This window comes from Pongo abelii, chromosome 18 (assembly GCF_028885655.2).
Source record: "Pongo abelii isolate AG06213 chromosome 18, NHGRI_mPonAbe1-v2.0_pri, whole genome shotgun sequence".
In the NCBI taxonomy this organism is placed as follows: Eukaryota; Metazoa; Chordata; class Mammalia; order Primates; family Hominidae; genus Pongo; species Pongo abelii.
The window spans coordinates 77,273,552-77,292,940 of record NC_072003.2 but is presented as its reverse complement, the minus strand read 5'-3'; the positions used below and the strand labels follow the sequence as shown (position 1 = coordinate 77,292,940).

Genomic DNA, 19,389 nt, shown 5'->3' with positions numbered 1-19,389 from the left:
CGGATGAAGAAGAGGGAGGAGGGTTGATTTAGGAAGAAGGGACAGCATGAAGAAATGATGAGGCCAAATTGTTGGGACTGAATCAGTGGTTCTGAACTGGGGGTAGTTTTGTCCCCCAGAGGGCATTTGATATTGTTTGGGGATTTTTGTTTGTTTGTGATGACTGAAGCAGGAGGCGGTGCTACTGGCATCTAGTGGGTGGAAGCCAGGGATGCAGCTAAACATCCCACAGTGCTCAGGACAAAGAATATTCACAGCAAAGAATAATCCACAACAAAGAATTACCCAGCCCCAAATATCCATAGCATTAAAGCCAAGATGCCCTGGACTAAACTTCTGGGTGAAATACCTACAAACTATTGAATGTGGCCATCTCTTTTCCAGTCTGTCATTTCCTCCCTTCATATCAAAATAAGTAAATAATCCACTAGAAACCTAGAGAAATGGGGATCCAACTGCTTTGTTGTGATTTAATTGCTTTTCCTTTGGTGCTGGTTATAGGTTAGAAATCCAAACGTCCAGTTTCTGGAGGATTCTAGGAGATAAGATGTTCAATATCATTTCAATACAGGATGCAAAGAGGAACGTGATGGGCATTTGGAAACATTGATAACATTTGTGTTATCATTGAGCTCATTTATATCCTCTTTCCAAAAAGAATTAAGGAGACTAACTAAAGTGAAAATTTTTTATTTTTTTAAATGGGGAAGCTCGTGTCACTAGGAGAATAAGCATGGAAAAGACAGGTTGAAAACAATGATGAGGTTCATATACAAAATTATTTACAAAAGCACATTCAGAGAGGGCCGGGGGACCAATAAGAGCCACGCATTTGACCTTAGGTTTCTTGGCTTCCAGTTTTGATGGTCTTACCTGGCAAAGGTTCATGGCACAGATGGTGTGGTGAGGCAAGTGGTTTGGAAACCACTAAATAACTTAAAGTATTCCTTACATCCAAAATACTATTCTATGGGACAGTGATTTTTAGGACCCTCATTTAAAACAAACCAACTTGGGAAATACAGCAAATATAGAGAAATAATAACTTGATTCACAGTGTATCTGCAATGCCTCAGTGAATGTTTGTGGAATGAATGCTTGCTGCAAATGTACAATTGCTGCACAGTTGCGGTTAAGGTTATAGAGCTGAATGTCTAGTTTTGAATCTCAGCTTTGTCACTTACTAGCTGTGTGACTTTAGGCAAATCTCTTAACTTCTCTGTGCTCAGTTTCCTCACTGTTCCTCATGGGGTGGTTATGAGGAGTAAATGTGTTAATGCATATCAAGTGCTTAGCAGAGTGTCTGCCACGTATGAGGTGCTCTATAAACATACACCACTTTTATTATCTTAATTTGAACAAGATGTTTTTGGTTTAGTGAATAAGAGCTCCAAATCTGGAGTCAGATTGCTCTGTAAATGTTAACTTCCTCTATTAGTATCATCATCGTTATGGTGTGAAAGAAAATGGCATGCTTGACAAATAGTGAGGCACAAACTCTGCAGCGATTTTAAGATGCAACATCATTAAGATAACTGAGTGGGAAATTCCTGTATAATTCCAGTCGACCTTTAATTTCTAAGCCTCTCTTGAATACATTGAAAATTTTTTTTTCTAGAACTTTTCAGAGCAAAGTTCCACCTCTTCATAGGCCCTCTCTTCAGTTTTCTTCCAAAAGACCCTCAGTGTTTGAGCAGGCCTCTGAAAGAAAACATCCTCATTCTTGACCTCCAGGTACAAAGCGTCGTGGTAATAGGAACCCCTGCTTTGGGCAGAGGAATCTCCATCTCCATCCTGGCTGTGCATTTATGCATGCCTTCATTGAGCATGGGCACGCTGCAATTATTTCATTAACACTGTGTGTTGGGATTGTGCATTTAGAGGAGAAAGGGAAAACACTTCTTACAATGGTATGTAATTTGGGACCAGTGTGGTTACCCACAGCAGTCTGTCAACATCATGTTAATTACAGCCACAGCAACATAGCAGCTGTGCATGGCACAAAGCCTGTCTTCAGGGGACACACTCCAGACAGCATCCTTCATTACACTCTATTCTTGCTCCTCCTGTAGGTTCTGTAGTCAGGATGATCCTTGACCCATATTTTAAAGCCCAAATGCAAAGAGAGGACCTTTGATTTGAATCTCACAAGTGCAGGGAGTATTATCCATTCCAGAATGTTTGGGGCTGATGTTTCTGGCAGCCGATGTTGGCACTTTGAGGGCATATAAATACCACATAGTGCCATACTTAGAATGAATTCCAAACTCCTTACCATACTTTTCCCAGACCACTTTGTTTTAATTGCCTCCACCCACCCTGCTATTTTCTATTTTAGCACTCGATTTTTATCCCCTTCAGAGGTTTAATAGCCATTTATAATCATGTTATTAACATATCTTGCTTATTTTGGGTTTGTCTCCCTCATTAGTATACAAGAACCAAAAAGGCCCGAAGTGCACCTATCTTATTTACTGTGATAGCCCGGTGCTTGGCACAATACCACAAACAGCAGGTGCTCAGAAAATGCTTGTCAAGTGAGTTGATCAATTGATGCTGCACTGGCACATAGAAGTCCAAAAGTAGAGGGGGCAAAAATAAATCCTGTGAAAAGCAGCAATCCCCTGTTGGGGAGGGGTAAAAATAAAAGTTCCTACCATTTGACCCAGCAGTCTCATTACTGGGTATATATCCAAAAGAAAGTAAATCGTTCTATCAAAAGGACACATGCTCTCGTATGTTCATTGCCATTCTATTCACAGTAGCAAACACATGGAATCTACCTAGGGGTGCCCATCAATGGTGGACTGAATAAATAAAATGTGAGACATATACACCATGGAATACTATGCAGTCATAAAAAAGAATGGAATCATGTCCTTTGCAGCAACATGGATGCAGCTGGAGCTCATTTTCCTAATCAAATTAATGCAGAAACATAAAAACAAATACTGCATGTTCTCTCGTAAGTGGGAGCTGGGTACTCATGGACATAAATATGGAAACAGTTAACACTGCAGACCACTGAAGGGGACTGGGAGGGGGACCGGGGTTGAAAAACTAACTATTGGGTACTATGCTCAGTATCTGAATGAGAGGATCATTTGTACCTCAAACTTCAGCATCATACAATATACCCGGGCAAAAAACCTGCACATGTACCTCCTGAATCTAAAAAGTTGAAATTACTAAAAAAAAAAAAAAAAAAAAAAAATACCCTGGAACGTGCAAAGAAAAAAAAAAAAAGCAATATGGGCTGGTGCTGGTGTACTGGTGGTTCATTTCAAAGAAGAGAAGGAATTTGGGCTGGGGAAGGGGTGTTGAAATGATATTTAAAAAACTAAGTTTGGCCGGGTACGATGGCTCACACCTGTAATCCCAGCACTTTGGGAGGCTGAGGCAAGCAGATTGCTTGAGCCCAGGAATTCAAAACCAGCCTGGGTAACAGGGTGAAACCTTGTCTCTACCAAAATAAATACATAAATTAGCCGGGTATGGTGGCACGCACCTGTAATCCCAGCTACTTGGGAGGCTGAAGCAGGAGGGTTGCTAGAGCCCAGGAGGTGGAGGTTGCAGTGAGCCGAGATCATGCCACAGCACTCCAACCTGGATGACAGAGCTAGACTCTGTCTCAAAAAAGTTCAAGCCAACATCCGTATAATTCTAGCAAGTATAGCTCCAGATAGGAAGATAGATCAGAGTCAATTTGTAGTGAGGTGAATGCCCAGGGATGTCGCTTTGCAATGGCTGACAAACTAACCACCATATTTAAAGCATGATCACCCCAGAGAGTGGTTTATGAGCTTGTCTGAGTCTACAAGTCACCTCAGAATCTTGTTGAGGTCGTAGGGTCCTCATTTCTATCGCCAATTCAAGAGGATGGGGACACAGAGAAATCTCAAGTGCCCCCAGAGACCTGGTCAGAAAATAGCAAAGTGAAAGGCTGGCCACTCTATGGAGCAAAGAAAATGCACTAATGCTAAGTTCATTTTTGACCAATGATTAAAGACACCAACACTTAAGCAATTTTGACTGAAATAAAGCTGTAGCTTTCTTGAGTTTCACTGACACTCCCACCTCTCTGTTTTATTTAGACAAAAGTAGTCTAAATTCTGGTCCTGTCCATTTGCAGGGAACAGGGCAGGAGTGCAGGTTTTATGGGAAATGAATGAGGAAAATGAAAGACAAGATTAAGTCAATGCTTTATGATAGAAGAGCTCACAGCTGGGTGTGGTGGCTCACGCCTGTAATCCCAGCACTTTGGGAGGTTGAAGTGGGCAGATCACGAGGTCAGATTGAGACCAGCCTGGCCAACATGGTGAAACCCCGTCTCTACTACAAATACAAAAATTAGCTGGGTGTGGTGGCGCATGCCTGTAATCCTAGCTACTAGAGAGGCTGAGGCAGGAGAATTGCTTGAACCAGGGAGTTGGAGGTTGCCGTGAGCCGAGATCGTGCCATTGCACTCCAGCCTGGTGACAGGATGAGATTCCATCTCAAAACAAACAAAAAAACAAACAAAAACAAAGCTCACAACATGTGAATCAACATGCCACCACAGTACATCAGATGTGCCTGGATACTTACTGATTTTGCAAAGCTGAAGAAGCTCTTAGTCTCTCCAGTTACCATGTTGGATGAGCCTGAAAATGAAAGATTCCCACATTAAGCAATTGCTAATGAAAATTGACATCTCTTGTTATGCATGAAAAAAATGGCAATTGTTTGGTCCGGAACTGGAAAAATCTTGAAAACAAATCTAATTAAGCCTTGGCAAAGTGAGGGGAATGAGAATGAAGCATCAAGTTGGCTATTTTAGCTGAGTGTCCCTGATCAAAGAGAAAGTGACATTTCTCATGGTGACCGTTTCATTACTTTGAAAAATTGGGCATGTAGCAAAAATATGATGTAGGCCAACATTTGAATAAGATGATGAGTTGCTGAAATGTCTTTTTTTAGGTCTGTTCTTTGAGACTGAGAAGGGAACTCCTTAGTGAATCTACTTTGTGATTCTGAATTTGATTCCCCAGCAAGTGAGGGGCTTGGGGCTCTGACCTGGGCTGGGTACCTAACTGGTGGGAGAGGTGGAGCAGTGTTAGACTATAGATGGATTGGAAAAAATGGGTATAGAAGCTCACAGGTGAGAATGAAAAGAGGCCCAGGGACCAAAGAAATGGTGTGACCCATGTGTCAGCTCCAAAGAGGTCTGAGACAAGTGGTATGAGAAACTGAGTTTTGCCAATTGGACAAGCAATATTCAGAGGGCAGATAGGGGGTGGAGTTGGGAAAGATTCCCTAAGATTCTCATATGGAGAGAAAAGACCCTTTACAGGGTTTGTGGGCAGAGGAGGGGGCAGTGAGAGAGCTCTTAACAGTATGGGGAACATTCAAATACCATACAGGTGCTTTTTCAACGACTTTCCTGCCTTGTCTCCAAAGATTTGGGAGTAAGTTCTTCTCAGAGAGGAGTTACTTAATAAAATAATCATGTGTATTTTAAACTATTTAGCCTGGGTAAACTAGTAGCCAGTTAATAAGTTGGTGCAAAAGTAACTGTGGTTTTTGTCATTACTTCTAATGCCAAAGACCGCAATTATCCTTCCACCAGCATAATAGTGAACCATTGCTTCTGTTTTTATGGGGTGAGTATCATGGGCATCACAGTACTAGACCAAGTGATCAATGTAATGAATTAGATAATTGTGAACTACTCACATTGAATAATTAAGTTGAATTTCACCAAAATGACATCAAGAAACTGGGACAAAAATAGAATTATTGGTAAATGATAAGTAAAGATGACTACATCGTCCATCTGCATTTGACTCACATGTTAGTCATATCCAATATCCTTGCAATGTGCAGGGACTCTCATTGATAATAATAAACTACACGTCCACTTCAAAGGAAATACATGGCCGTGATTGAAATTACTGGAACACTCCAGCAATGGGATGTTTACCTGCCTCTGGTGAGTTCAGCCTTCTTTCTGTTACAATGGTCTGAAGATGACAAAAAGATGCTTGCATATTTATACCTCTCAAATATTTATTTTATAAGCTCTTCAGGAAATAGCAGGGAAATAAGTGTTTTTTTTTCTGAGTTACCCAGAATTAAGACTCAGTTTTCTATTGTACCTACAGGGGACAAAGGTACCAGGAATCTTAAACATTGGATAAACCCATTATTATTTTGCTTCAGCGTATGCCATCTAGCTTCAAATACTCCTCTATTTTAGCTTGTGGAGAGTAATGTTTAAATTAGTTTGCATGCCTATGACAGAAAAGAAGAACAAAGGAAGCCCTGGAGCCTCATTTTGCTGGAGAAAATCTTCTCCCAGTTGTTTTTCATACATCTCTTCCACTCCTAAGAGCATAGAAGTGAACGTAGAAAGAGATGGAAACAGACATCAGCTCCATCTATCCAGAGCTTCTGTCTTGAGTGGGATGCTCAGGAGTAGTTTAGGGGAAGAAGAGTGTGTACTTCACAACTTCCTCTCGAACAGTGAAGATCCTCCCTTAAAACCCGCATATCCTAGTCACTCTTCCCCATCCTACTGTGGGTCCTTCATGCCTTCTTTATTTCTGAACTTCCTTTGAAGTCATTCATTTTTTCCACCTGTGCTACCTTCTATGGGCGATGTCCCTTAATGGTTCTACTCATATCAATGACCACATTGGCTTGGTCTTGCTTCATCCCATTTGAAATAATAGGATATAGGACAGTAGGCACATGTTATCTGATCATTGAAAATAACTCACAGTAATAGAAACATTATAGGAAACACTAAAACATGAAACACCCCCATCCCACTACCCCAACATATCAGCACAATTCACTTTTCAGAGCCTTTGCAGGCACATATGCAGAGGTACCTATTGCTGACCACGTCCCTGCTGCTGTTTTGCACTCACCATATAAAATGTAGGTTCCCAAGGGTTTGAGAAGACTGAGACCTTTTCCAGTGTTGTCACCACAGAGGCAGTCCAAAACAATGTCCACACCTTCAGCAGAGATTCTAAATGGTGAGAAGGCAAAGCAGAATTCTGTGACCTGTCAGGAGCCAGACTGTCAATCCCTTTCCTTTCCTGTGTTATATTGTTTGACTCCCAGAATAAGGAACCCTGAAAGCTCCAGGAGTAGCAATAAATAGGGCAGAAGCCCAGGAAGTGGATTTATCTTCCCAGATCCAGTGATAAAAATTTCACAAAACTGGAGGCAGCTAAGAGTCTGGCTGGTAGCTGGCACTGGGACCCAGCCTGGGCTGGAGGAATGAACTTGGGGTCATTGGGTCTGAGTTTGTATCTAGCTCCTTTACTCAAATTCTCTAGCTTCAGCTTTCTCCTTTGTAAAGTGGAGCTAGTATGTTTCTTTGTGGTAAGAATGAAATGAGGTGACAAAAGGGGAGGCTCAGGCAACTCCTATGTGTAGAGCAAGGGTTAGTTGCCTGGCTCTGTTCAAGGTGCTGGAGACGGAGTGAACCAAACCAGTATGCTCCTTGTCTTCATGGGGCTGCTTCTCTGGCAGGGACTGGCCTTCCTCCCTCCTAACCTCCCTTTACAGTGAAAACATAAAGCACATTAATCTAACTTGTAAACTTCTCTTCCTGCAATGTCCAGGTCCAACCTAAAACTGACTCTAAGAGGAAGAGGGTTAAATACAGATGAACTTCCTCCAGCAATGGGAGGTTGCGGAGTAGAAAGAAGCCATATTTGTATTGCATTAGACAAAGCATTTGTTGATCTCTTCTTCTATTCATTTCTTTATACATTCATTGATTCACTCACTCACTCATTAATGCATGTAAGCAACTTTTACTCGGCTCCCACTGTTAGAAGATATACAGGAGGGGGCTATAGAACAGGAAGGCTCTGGAGATTGTGGGGAAGATGTTCATGCCCACAGAGATCCCTATTCTGGCAGATCCCTGCTCTGTTCAGACAAGAATGGCGTTCCTTGTATTTGCAAGTTTGCAGGATTAACTTGTCTTAGCAAATATCTCAATTTTTCTACCCCCAAGTTCACCCTAGCAAAATTTAGGCATTGCAGCATGTGTTAACAGCTGGGTCCTGTGTCCGTAGTGTCACTAACTAGGAAACTGCATGTACATCTCCTGAGTGCAGAGACTAAGTCAGCTTCCCTATGCAGCTGAGTCTTTATGTGACTATGCCCTTCAAAAGCCCTCAAATCATGTCCAAAATCCAGCCCACTACCAAGGCTCATCCAAAATGATCAGCTTAGTTTCCTGCCTAATAGAGCTCTTATCTGCACAGGGGTGTCCTCTTAAGTCTCACCTGAAAGTTCAAAACAAAGTAATTAGGACAGTGGATCTCAAACCTAAGTGTGCATTGTAATAACCTGCAGCGTTTATTAAAACAAAGATTGCAATCCTTCCTTTCTTTGATCTTGTAGGTCTGTGATGGGGATTTGCATTTCTAACGTTTCCAGGTGCTGCTGCTGCTGCTAATTCCAGCTCCACGCTCTGAGAATTACTGATCTAAACCAGTTACTTAGGAGCCAAACTGGCATTTTTTTTTTAACAAATGAATTTGTTCATTAAATATTCAGCACTGGGCACTGTACTAGGCACTGGAGGATGTAGTGTATTGCTTTCTCCTCTTTTTGGAGCGTATAAGAGGCAGATATTCACCAATAATTACACAAATAAATGTTAAGTTGAAATGTGGTCTCATGCCACTAAGGGGCTATAGAATTGTGTAAATGGAGAATTTTCCCAATCAGGGCTATCAGAGAGGCATCCCTGGGGAAGGGAAGGAGTTAAGTAGGTAAAGAGTGAAGGGAGTAGTGTCTTAGGCCGCAGGAATAGCATGTGCAAAGGCCCTGTGGTTGAGGAAGACTGGGAAGCCGCCAATGTGGCTGGAGTATGAAAACAAAGGAGTGCTTGCTTCGAGGTTGGGCTGGAGAGGCAGGCGGGAGTTGGACCTCATGGACTTTTGGTTGGTGGGCTTCAGGTTGGTGGTCAGGTCTTCACCTTGCATTATGGGCTGGGTAATTGTGCTCCTGTCTCCCTCACTTCTGCCCAGTCTGTTTTCTGCTAAGTTTGCTCACTCTTGCGAGAGTGGGGTCCTGGTCTGCTTTTACTAGCCCGCCCTCCTGAGCCACCAAGTCATCTCAGTGAACTGCACTTCTCCAAGACCTCTCCCCTTGCCTGCAGGATGCCCACCTGTGGTCAGAAGCAGCCTCACCAATATTAGGCCATGCATACCTCCTGCTGTACCCATGATGGGTCTGCCCAGCCTTGAATTTTTGTCCTCTGATGCCCCTCACATCTGCATTCTACGTGGCGGGCCACATTCTCTCCCACAAACTGCCAGTCATATCTCCTTATATTAGTCTCACCTTGACCTGTTGCTCTGTCCGCTGGACTCTGGTTCTGCAGAAAAGCAGGGCATGTCCATAGCCAACAGTGGCCTATAAACTCTTGTGCACTTCCCCATTTTCACCTCCCACCCACAGCTCAAGGCATTTGGCCTTTTGATTGTCCCTAGAACTTTCTGACCTCAGGGCCTTTGCATGTGCTGTCATCTCTGCCTGGACAGCCTATCCCCTGCTCTCCTTAGAGCTGGCTCCTTCTCATCCTTCAGACCTCACTCACATACAATCTTTCCAGAGGAGCTGTAACTAATCACTCCACCTAAAACAGATCTCCATTTTAGTTTCCTTTATGCTTTAATGTCTACACTGGAGATACTTTTTAGTACCTATCATAGGTTATAATTATTTATTGACTTTCTCTTCCACCAAAATTTAAGCCCCTTGGACCATGTTTGTGCTGCTTATGATAATATCTATGGCCCTTCTCTTCCTGTTGGATATAGTGTTGCTTCTCAAGAAATAGTGATTGACCAGAGGAATGCACAAGTGTTTCAATGAATGGGTAACTGAATGAATGAAAGATGATGAAGAAAACAGTTTAAGACTGCTATTCTGTGTCTCTATATGTGTGCTTCCTCGGAAAGGAAACTCGTATTTCAGAGCTCTCCTATATAACAGCTATTTCATAATTAACCCTCACAAAAAGCCTATGAGGCAGGCATTTTAACTCCACTTTAAAAAAAATGAAATCGAGGCTTACAGATGCAGCAATCTTGCCCAAGCTTACGTAACTAGCACAGCTGAAATTCAATTCTAGGTCTAGTTTAACTCCAAAGATGATGGCCTTTTCACCAGTCTGAGTTTAAGACTTAATAAATGTTCAAGCCAGTATTAAGTATGGAAGCATCACTTTAGCAAGCAGCTCTGAGAAGCAGCCAATTTAATTTAGTCTTTGAAGAATTCAGGCTTAAATTTTGTCTTGAAATAAAAATACATACATTCAGAGTCTGATTACATTTGACCAAAGTTTGGCCTAGGTCAAACATCTAGACAAAAAGATTTCTGTTTTTAAGCTGGTTTCCCCCCAGAGTTTATAGGAAAGACCCAGGTTCAGAGTCCCACAAATTTACCCTTAATTTCCAGCCACTGGATAACCATTTGGTGAGTGTTTACTACATGCTAGGCACTGTGCATGCTGAGTTGGGAATACACAGAGAAGGTGGAAGTTTGCCCTGACCATCCAGGAGCTCATGGTCTACAAGGACAGACATCTATAAATGAACCAAACACAGAGTGATCAATGCTCCAACAGAGCAACTTACGAGCATTGGAAGATGACCCTCTGTTGAGGGTTGGCTGCAGAGGGAACCAGAGGGAACAGGATGTGCAAAGGCCCTATGGTGGGAGGAAGACTGGGAAACAGCCAGTGTGGCTGGAGTATGAAAACAAAGGGCCCCTTGCTTTGAGGTTGGGCTGGAGAGGCAGGCGGGAGTTGGACCTCATGGACTCTTGGTTGGTGGACTTCAGGTTTGTGGTCAGGTCTTCACCTTGCATTATGGGCTGGGTAATTGTGTTCCTGTCTCCCTCACTTCTGCCCAGGTCTGTTTTCACAGTAGAAACTGGCCAGGTGAAAAAGGGAAGGCACTTCTCAGAGAATAGTATAACAACTTGACCTAGGACAGTGAGAAGGCTTTGGGACACCAACCATGGCAATCAGGAGGCCTGGCCACTGACTCCTTGTAGAAGGACCCTAGGAATGGCTATCACAATCAACAGCTAACATGGAGGTGGGTAGGCAGGGGAGAGGGGTGGCTCAAGGGCAACACAGTACTGGGCTTAGGAATATATATTTTATTTCAGTGTTAAGCATTCAGTTCTGCTGCTTACATGCTGTGTGACCTAAGGTGAGTTACTTAGCAGCTCTGTGCCTCAGTTTCCCCCCAACTGTGGAAGGGGATGATGGTGCTAACACCTACATTTTCTTTATGAAGCTTGAATGAATTGATGCAAATGGAACACAGAGCCCAGTTCATGGTAAGCTCTGGGTCCATGGTAGCTTTGATTGATTACCATTTTTCAAAATGCCCCAACTTCAAGTCTTTTGGTTGGGAAAAGGGCATGAAAAGAAAAGAGTATGCAAAACCTCTCCAACTCAACCTTCAGGGTGGGTGGAGACACCAGCCCAGAAATTACTGGAGCTGAGGCTTTGTGCTCTTGACCTTCCAAAGAGAGTGTGTCACACTCTTGAGCAATTACTATGTCCCAAGTAGAATGCTAAGAACTTCGTAAGTGTTTAATCATTGTGACTGGGTCTTGCTCTGTTGCCCAGGCTACATTTATGCCTCATGCCAATCCTCTGACTCTGGGGCCATCATTATCCCCATTTGATGGACAAGGAAAATAAGGCTCAGTGAGGTCAGGTGACTCACCCCGGGGCCTACTGCATAGAATGGGAAGACCTTAGTTTGTTCCATCACATCTAGAAACCAGGCAAGGGCATCACAGGCGAAGTAGGGTTTCGTAGGGTAAGTAGCGGCCAACCCCGAGGCGACCACCACTGTCACTTCTATGCCATGCAGGTACCTAGCAGGGATGAGAAAAGCTGGGGGGTGCTTCCTTGGGCTTAACACTAGAAGGAGACACTTGTGGGTCTCCTTCACATTCAGGCCACCTGCATCCGTCCATGCCTCTCTCTCGGCATTCCTACAGTTGAATAACATGCATGTCTGGGGGTCAACAGAACCACAAATCCTCTCCTTCCTGCCGTCATTGCATCCTTTTGAAGGTCAGTGGTTGGGTGCAGGGTGGAGAAGTTGGGCAGAGGCAGATATCATTCTCAGCACCTGAGGGTGAGGATGCTTTTGCTCTTTCTGTCAAACCATTCCAGCAGCTATTGCTCAGTGAGTCACCTGACCTCACTGAGCCTTATTTTCCTTGTCCATCAAGGGCAGAAATGTTCCTTCAGGTAAGAATTTCAAAATTGAAAAGTGCTCCATCTCTGTTGAGTCATGACAAACCCCATAAAAGGATTGTACTGAACTGGCCTCAGTTGGGTCTATTTAGAATGTTCCTGGTCCCATAAGCAGCCTTGGGACTGGGCCTGTCTCAATTACACTCACATTGAAAAGCGCTGCAGTAGCCCTTTTAATGAAATAATCATGAAAATCACAAGTGGAGCTGGAAGGCTCATCAGAGGAACAAGGACCATCCTCATCATTTCTGTGCCCCCCGACTCCGGTTTCTGGGGGTGTTCACCACTACCTGCATATGTATGATTATTACATGAAAGCAAAGAAGCTGTGGCAGAAGGCCAAATGCAGCAATTCCTTTGTGTGCTTTTTCCTGCTGCCATAAATCTCTGCGGATTTAAAAAGCAAACACAAATAGCCCCAGCTTGGGGATTATATGAGCCAAATTCAGCGGTAAGATATTTCAGAGTTGCTGATCCAAGACCTTCATGTCTGTCCTTCCTGTGTCCCCAGCCCCGGCCCCTGGATGGTGAATGCTGCCTCTTTCCTTCTTGCCCACACAGATCAGGGAAGAATTTCCCTTGAGTGGCGGTAGGTTCCAACAGAGCCGGTACTGGGAGAGAAACCCTTTGACCTTGCCAAGGAAAGAATTCCCCTTTATGGTGACTTTGCTCTCCAGCTGGGTCTTTGGCTCTCCACTCTGTTTTCTCTTTCTGAATCCCTTTTTTTGAGAACTCATCTGTGCCACAGCTTTAACCATCACAGGATGAGACTATTTCCGAGTGTCTGGCATTTAGTAGGCTTTGCACAGGGTGCCAAGCACCGTGCCTGGTACACAACAGGCTTCTTATAGAGGACTGGACACAATGCCTACTCCACCGTAGGCTTCTTACAGAGTGCCAAGCACAGCACCCAGCACGTGACAGGTTTCTCACAGGGGGCCAAGCCCAGTGCTGATGTGTGGTAGGCTTCTCGGTAAGTGTTTACTATTAGTAGTTCCCATATGTACTTAGCAATACTACCTCCAGGAATGCCTTCTAGATCCCTTTGTCCCTATTCTTTCCAGGTGATTAGACTCTTATTAATTTCCACCAGTTTTAAAATAAGCTCCTATTATGTGCCAGGCATTACTCTAGAAGTGCAGGAGTTCGGTCTGATCTCTGCCTTTTCTGAGCTTATACCCCTTGGCTTCACGTATGACTGGAATCTGCAAGATTCAAGTCATTTGAACAATTAGCTGCTCCCCCTCGATCGGGAGTTTGATTCCTTCTTTCCTTCTTCTGTGGGCTTTGTGCTCCTTTGGCTAGAGATTGTGCTTTATCTCAGTTTCCTAACTTCCAGAGCCAGCTCATGTCAGTCACTTGGAAAATGCTCGAAGTGGGTGGTTTTTTTAAATCATTGAGACTGGGTCTTGTTCTGTTGCCCAGGCTGCAGTGCAGTGGCATGCTCACAGCTCACTGCAGCCTCAAACTCCTAGGCTCAAGAGATCCTCCTGTCTCAGCCTCCCAAGTAGCTGGGACTACAGGTGTACACCACCCAGCTAATTGTTTTTTAGAGATGAGAGTCTCATTATGTTGCCCAGGTTAGTCTCAAACTCCTGGCCTCAAGCTATCCTCCTGCCTTGGCCTCCTAAAGTACAGGGATTATAGGTGTGAATTACCACATCCAGCCTAAGGGAGTGGCTTTGTACTCAATGGAGCTCCAGTCCCACTTTCCCTGGCCTGTTATGCAGGCCCCCTGGAGTTCTCACTCTCACACTGTATTTATCTTGTCTAAAGGAAGTCATTACAGCTTCCATTGTTCATTGTCTAACAACAACAAAAAGGAAAAGAAGTCTTGGTCTCATCTTGCAGTATTTTCCCTAGTCATAGGTCATTCTGTCTTGTTCTCCTTCAAAATCTCTATAGGCACTGCCTCTCCCTTCCCCCTTCTGCTACTCATTCTCCTGACTTTGGAGATCTCTTCTCTCACCATTCCTGTACATGGCAGCCAGATCAGTTTTTTTTTTTTTTGTAGATTCGCCTTCCAAAACAGTGCTTAACTGCTTCAAATCTGCAAAGAACTCTACATTTCTGACATAATGCAATGTTTACTCCATTTAAGAGCTTTCAAGAGCCTCATCAATCTAGCCCAGTTCTCCACCAGGGTCTGGAGTCGTTTCATATTTTCATGACTTGAAGGGCAGGGGGGTGCTACTGGCATCTAATGGGTAAAGACCAGGGATGCTGCTCAACATCTACAATGCACAAGGCAGTGCCCCCCAATAGCAGAATGATCCCGCCCCAAATGTCCACAGTGCTGAGGTTGGAAGCTCTGATCTAACCCCATCCTACCATCCAAGCACCTCACAAAACCACATACTTTAATACAGGCAATCTGGCTTCCTCCCTGGCTGAGGAACAAGCCACCCTCACTTCCTTTGTGAGAGTGAGTGTGGGTGCTAGAAAGATCACAAGCTCTGGAACTACAGACACCTGGAACTGAGTCCCGTCACATCTATTTGTGTGACATTTACTTAACCAGGCTTGCCTTGCCTCCCTCTGAAAAATAAGCACAGTATTTACTTCATAAGATGTGTAAGACCCAAAAGAGAGCTCCCACATGTTCTTCAGGCTTCCATTTAGGCATTGCTCACCTGTGCCCCCACAGTGCTCTGTACTTCCCTATCAGCTGCCAACCCCATTGTCTTGCATGGGGATTTGCTTGTTTTACTCACCATTGTATCTTCATAGTCTGTTTGTAGGCCTCACTAATATAGATGGTACTCCATTTACAATGGTCTCACTTTATAATTTTTCAACTTTGAGATGTACCCATACAACTGTTCAGTTTCTCACTTTCAGTACGGTATTTAGTAAGCATTAAGAATCCTGAGTTGTGTATACCTGACTGCACACAACTCGAGGTTTTCAACACTTTATTGTAAAATATGCTTTGTGTTAGGTTATTTTGCCCAACTGTAGGCTAACGTAAATTTAGGGTAGGCTAAGATAAGCTATGACATTCAGTAGGTTAGGTGTATTAAATACATTTTTGACTCATGATATTTTAAACTTATGATGAGTTTACAAGGATGTAACTCCACTGTAAGTTGAGAAGCATCTGTACAGGAATAAATGAAAAAACAAAAGGTCTGAAATAATATTGTGTACCCATTTCCCATCCAATGAAGTTTTGAAATGTTGTGTTTTGTGGGTTTTCTTTCTTTTTTTTTTTTTTTTAAAGATAGTCTTGCTCTGTCGCCCAGGCTGGAGTGCAATGGCCTAATCTCGGCTCACTGCAACCTCCACCTCCTGGGTTCAAGCAATTCTCCTGCCTCAGCCACCTGAGTAGCTGGGATTACAGGTGTGCACCACCTCATCTGGCTAAGTTTTGTATTTTTAGTAGAGATGGGGTTTCACCATGTTGGCCAGGCTGGTCTTGAACTCCTGACCTCAAATGATCCTCCTGCCTCGGCCTCCCTAAAGTCCTGGATTTACAGGCATGAGCCACCAAAGCCTGGCCTTAAATATATTTTTGACTCATGATATTTTAAGCTTCTGATGGGTTTACAGGGATGTAACTCCATTGTAAGTTGAGAAGCATCTCTACATGAATGAATGAATGAATGAATGAATGAATGAACAAACAAAAGGTCTGAAATGATATTGTGTACCCCTTTCCACCCAATGAAGTTTTAAAATGTTGTTTGATTTTTTTAAAGGCAGGTTTTTTAAATAGCTTTATTGAGATATAACTGACAGTAAACTGTACATATTTAAAGTGTACAATTTGGTGAGAGATTAAATATGTTCACACCTGTGAAACCCTCACCATCATCCACGTAATGAACATATCCTTCACGCCTAAAAGTTTCCTCGAGTCCTCTTGTAAACCAAGAGGAGTTTTGCAGAATAGAAAGCTGACAGACACACACACTTCCAAGGCCAAATCTGTTCCTACCTCTCAATTTCCTTATCTGTAAAATGAGGAATGTTCACCTTGCAGGATTGTCTCAGGTGCACATAAAATGGTCTAATTGAACTTGTAGCAGGATGGCAGGAGATCAACAAAGCGTGGCTATTATTATCTGCCCTATTCTGTCCAAGATTCCCTTGTGTGGATTCTCTCACACTTCCCTCCACCTACTGAAATTGATCGCAACCTTCAAGTGCACCTGAGGGGCTGTCCATCTTGACGGGCTCTCTCTGATCTTTCTCTTTTCCTTATTTCTAAAGCCCTTGCAGTTAGGTACACACAACTCAAGGTTTCTAATGCTTTGGCTTGGTTTCACTCATAATCATCTCTCTCCTCCTAAAGACAGAGAAAGTAACTGATGTAAAGGTTAGGTCTGTGTCATAAATATGTTTTTTTTCCTATTCCCTTTACAACACCTGCCTCAAGGCTGAGAATGTGTTCAAAGGAGGCTTCCCGATTGACTGGCTTATAAAAGAGTTTTCATCTCAAGAAATTTAATCTTTTTATTTTTTTCTGGTTCATTGTACACATAATAGTGTAACAATATCTGTGATCAAAAAATAAAGAGAAATCACTCTGCATTCCACTCCTATTGCATGTTAGAGGTTTGATATTTTCCCTTTCCTTTCATTTTATGTCTACATGCACCAAGAATTTGTACAAAGCTGTGATCACAGAGTAGATGGAATTTGGCATTCTGCTTTTTTCACTCAATGTGCTACCATGGGCGTTTTTTTCATTTTGTGGCTGTCTTCATAATTATCATTTTTTAAGGGACTGCACAATACTCAAGTATGTGGGTGTAGCATAATCGACTGAACTGTTTCCCTTCTGTTGATGGTAGGGGCTGGTTCTGACTTTTCACTATTGCAGACAATGCTATAATTCACTCTGTCAACATGTGCTGAGCACTTACAATGAAGCAGAAGCAGTGTTTGGCTCTGCAACAGGCAGCCTTGTTCCTGTAGCTTTGCTCTTCTTATTTCCTGAGGGTAGGTTTGCTGGGATGGAGGGTCATGTAAACGTATCTGTAACTTCCTGGGCATTCTGAGTGTAATCCCAAGGTCTCTATTTAAAAACACAATGAACTGTGGGAAGTCACCTTTGAAGGAAGGTGAGGGTGAGGTGGGTCTCAAATGTCTTCTGTTCTTCTGACATCAGCAGACACCAGTGATTTGGGGGCTAAGAGAGTAGATCTAGGGTAGTGGGAAGATGAGAGGATGGGAAGGATGCTGAGGAAATGGGGCAGGCAGGAGTTCTCTGGTTATGGGCTATTACTTTTTCAGAAGAGATGCCATCTCCCTTCTTTTCCCACTCCCCACATCCTGCCAGCTGCACTGGCCTCCTTTCAGGTTCATAAGTTCAGCAAACTTTTCCCGACGTGGGATCCTAGCCCATGGCATCCCTGCTAGTCAGAAATGCTCTTCCTTTGGCCAACTTCTCATCCCTCAACTCTCAGCCAAAATCCCACTCTGTGATTGACAGTGTTTCTGATTTCTCCATCAGTAAGTATTGGATAGCATCTTGCATTTCACTACCAGAGCACATGTCGAAAATGTGAATCAGTTATTTCTCTTTATAGTTTCATTTTTTGTCCCCTCTCCCTCCGTTAAGACTCTATATTCCACAAGGACAGTGACTCTCAAGATGGCATTGCTGGATCTCTGGCCCTGGCACAGTCTCCACGCCATCACAGACACAAAGCACAGATGTATTAAGCAATTGTATTCATGCATACATGAAAGAATGCTTGCAAAAATACACGTAAGGAAGTCAAAGAAAAAATGACTGAAGGGACAATGATAGTTCATTTTCCAGACCACGGCTTAAGAGACTCAAGTTAAAGATAGGAAGAACTGACCGGGGGCAGTCACACCTGTAATCCCAGTACTTTGGGAGGCCGAGACGGGCGGATCATGAGGTCAGGAGATCAAGACCATCCTGGCTAACATGGTGAAACCCCGTCTCTACTAAAAATACAAAAAATTAGCTGGGCATGGTGGCGGGCGCCTGTAGTCCCAGCTGCTGGGGAGGCTGAGGCAGAAGAATGGCGTGAACCCGGGAGGCAGAGCTTGCAGTGAGCCGAGATCGCGCCACTGCACTCCAGCCTGGGCAACAGAGCGAGACTCCGTCTCAAAAAAAAAAAAAAAAAAAAAAGGATAAGAAGAATTACCTGAGAGCTATGGAACTGGGCAAATGGATGTCCTCAAAATTAGCCTGCAGCCTCTAGACATCTGAGAGACATCTGAGAAACAGAGGGTCAACTTCTAACATCTAGCTTTAAACTTTCCTTTCCCATCCTGCTGGAACTATTGGGACAACCTTAAATTATATGCAATGCTCTGCATTCAAAATTTAAAAATAAATCTGAAAACTCAGACCATCAGAACCCCCTCCTTTTCAAGAAACTTCCTAAGTTTCACCAAATCTGTTCTAAAACTATCACCTCAAATAACCAGCTCTCCCATCCACTTGTCCTTCAGTTTTCCCATCTTAATCTGTGATTTGAAGAAAATTGTTTCCCTTTTGAGACAGGCTCTTGCTGTCTGTCACCCATGCTGGAGTGCAGTGGCATGATCTCAGCTCACTGCAACCTCTACCTCCCGGGATCAAGCGATCCACCCACCTCAGCCTTCTGAATAGCTGAGACTACAGGCATGCATCACCATCCTCAGCTACGTTTTGTATTTTTGGTGGGGGGTGTGCAGGTAGAGATGGAGCTTCACTGTGTTGGCCAGGGTGGTCTCAAACTCCTGGGCTCAAGTGATCTGCCCTCCTTGGCCTCCCACAGTGCTGGAATTATAGGCATGAACCACTGTGCCCAGCCTTGTTTCTTTATTATGATTCTATCTGGACAACATAATACCTTTGTATGTAACAATTTTGTGTTGGAAAATGAGAATGCTGAAACAATGGCTCTGGCTGAAATCTGAATCCTCTCAGAAGCTGTGAGTGGCATGGACCCGGACAACAAGCCTGGAGCTCAGAGCAATAGCCAGAGTGAGACACACAAAATCACCTGAAACCATGATGGCAGCTGGGTTTCCATCTGCTTCCCTGTGTTGACACACATGTGGCCATGATCAATAACTTCAGAATCACAGGTTATAAACCATCATTCCCCCAG

The 19,389-nt window shown here is 43.5% G+C and overlaps 1 protein-coding gene across 1 annotated transcript in view; it reads right to left on the bottom strand.

Annotated features, from left to right (window-relative positions):
- Positions 1-19,389, bottom strand: part of VAT1L (vesicle amine transport 1 like) — a 198,673-nt gene that overhangs the window by 96,975 nt on the left and 82,309 nt on the right. Inside the window, 2 exon segments of the mRNA NM_001133540.2 lie at positions 4,588-4,643; positions 6,915-7,018. Of these exon segments, the coding sequence (NP_001127012.1) occupies positions 4,588-4,643; positions 6,915-7,018 (160 nt within the window).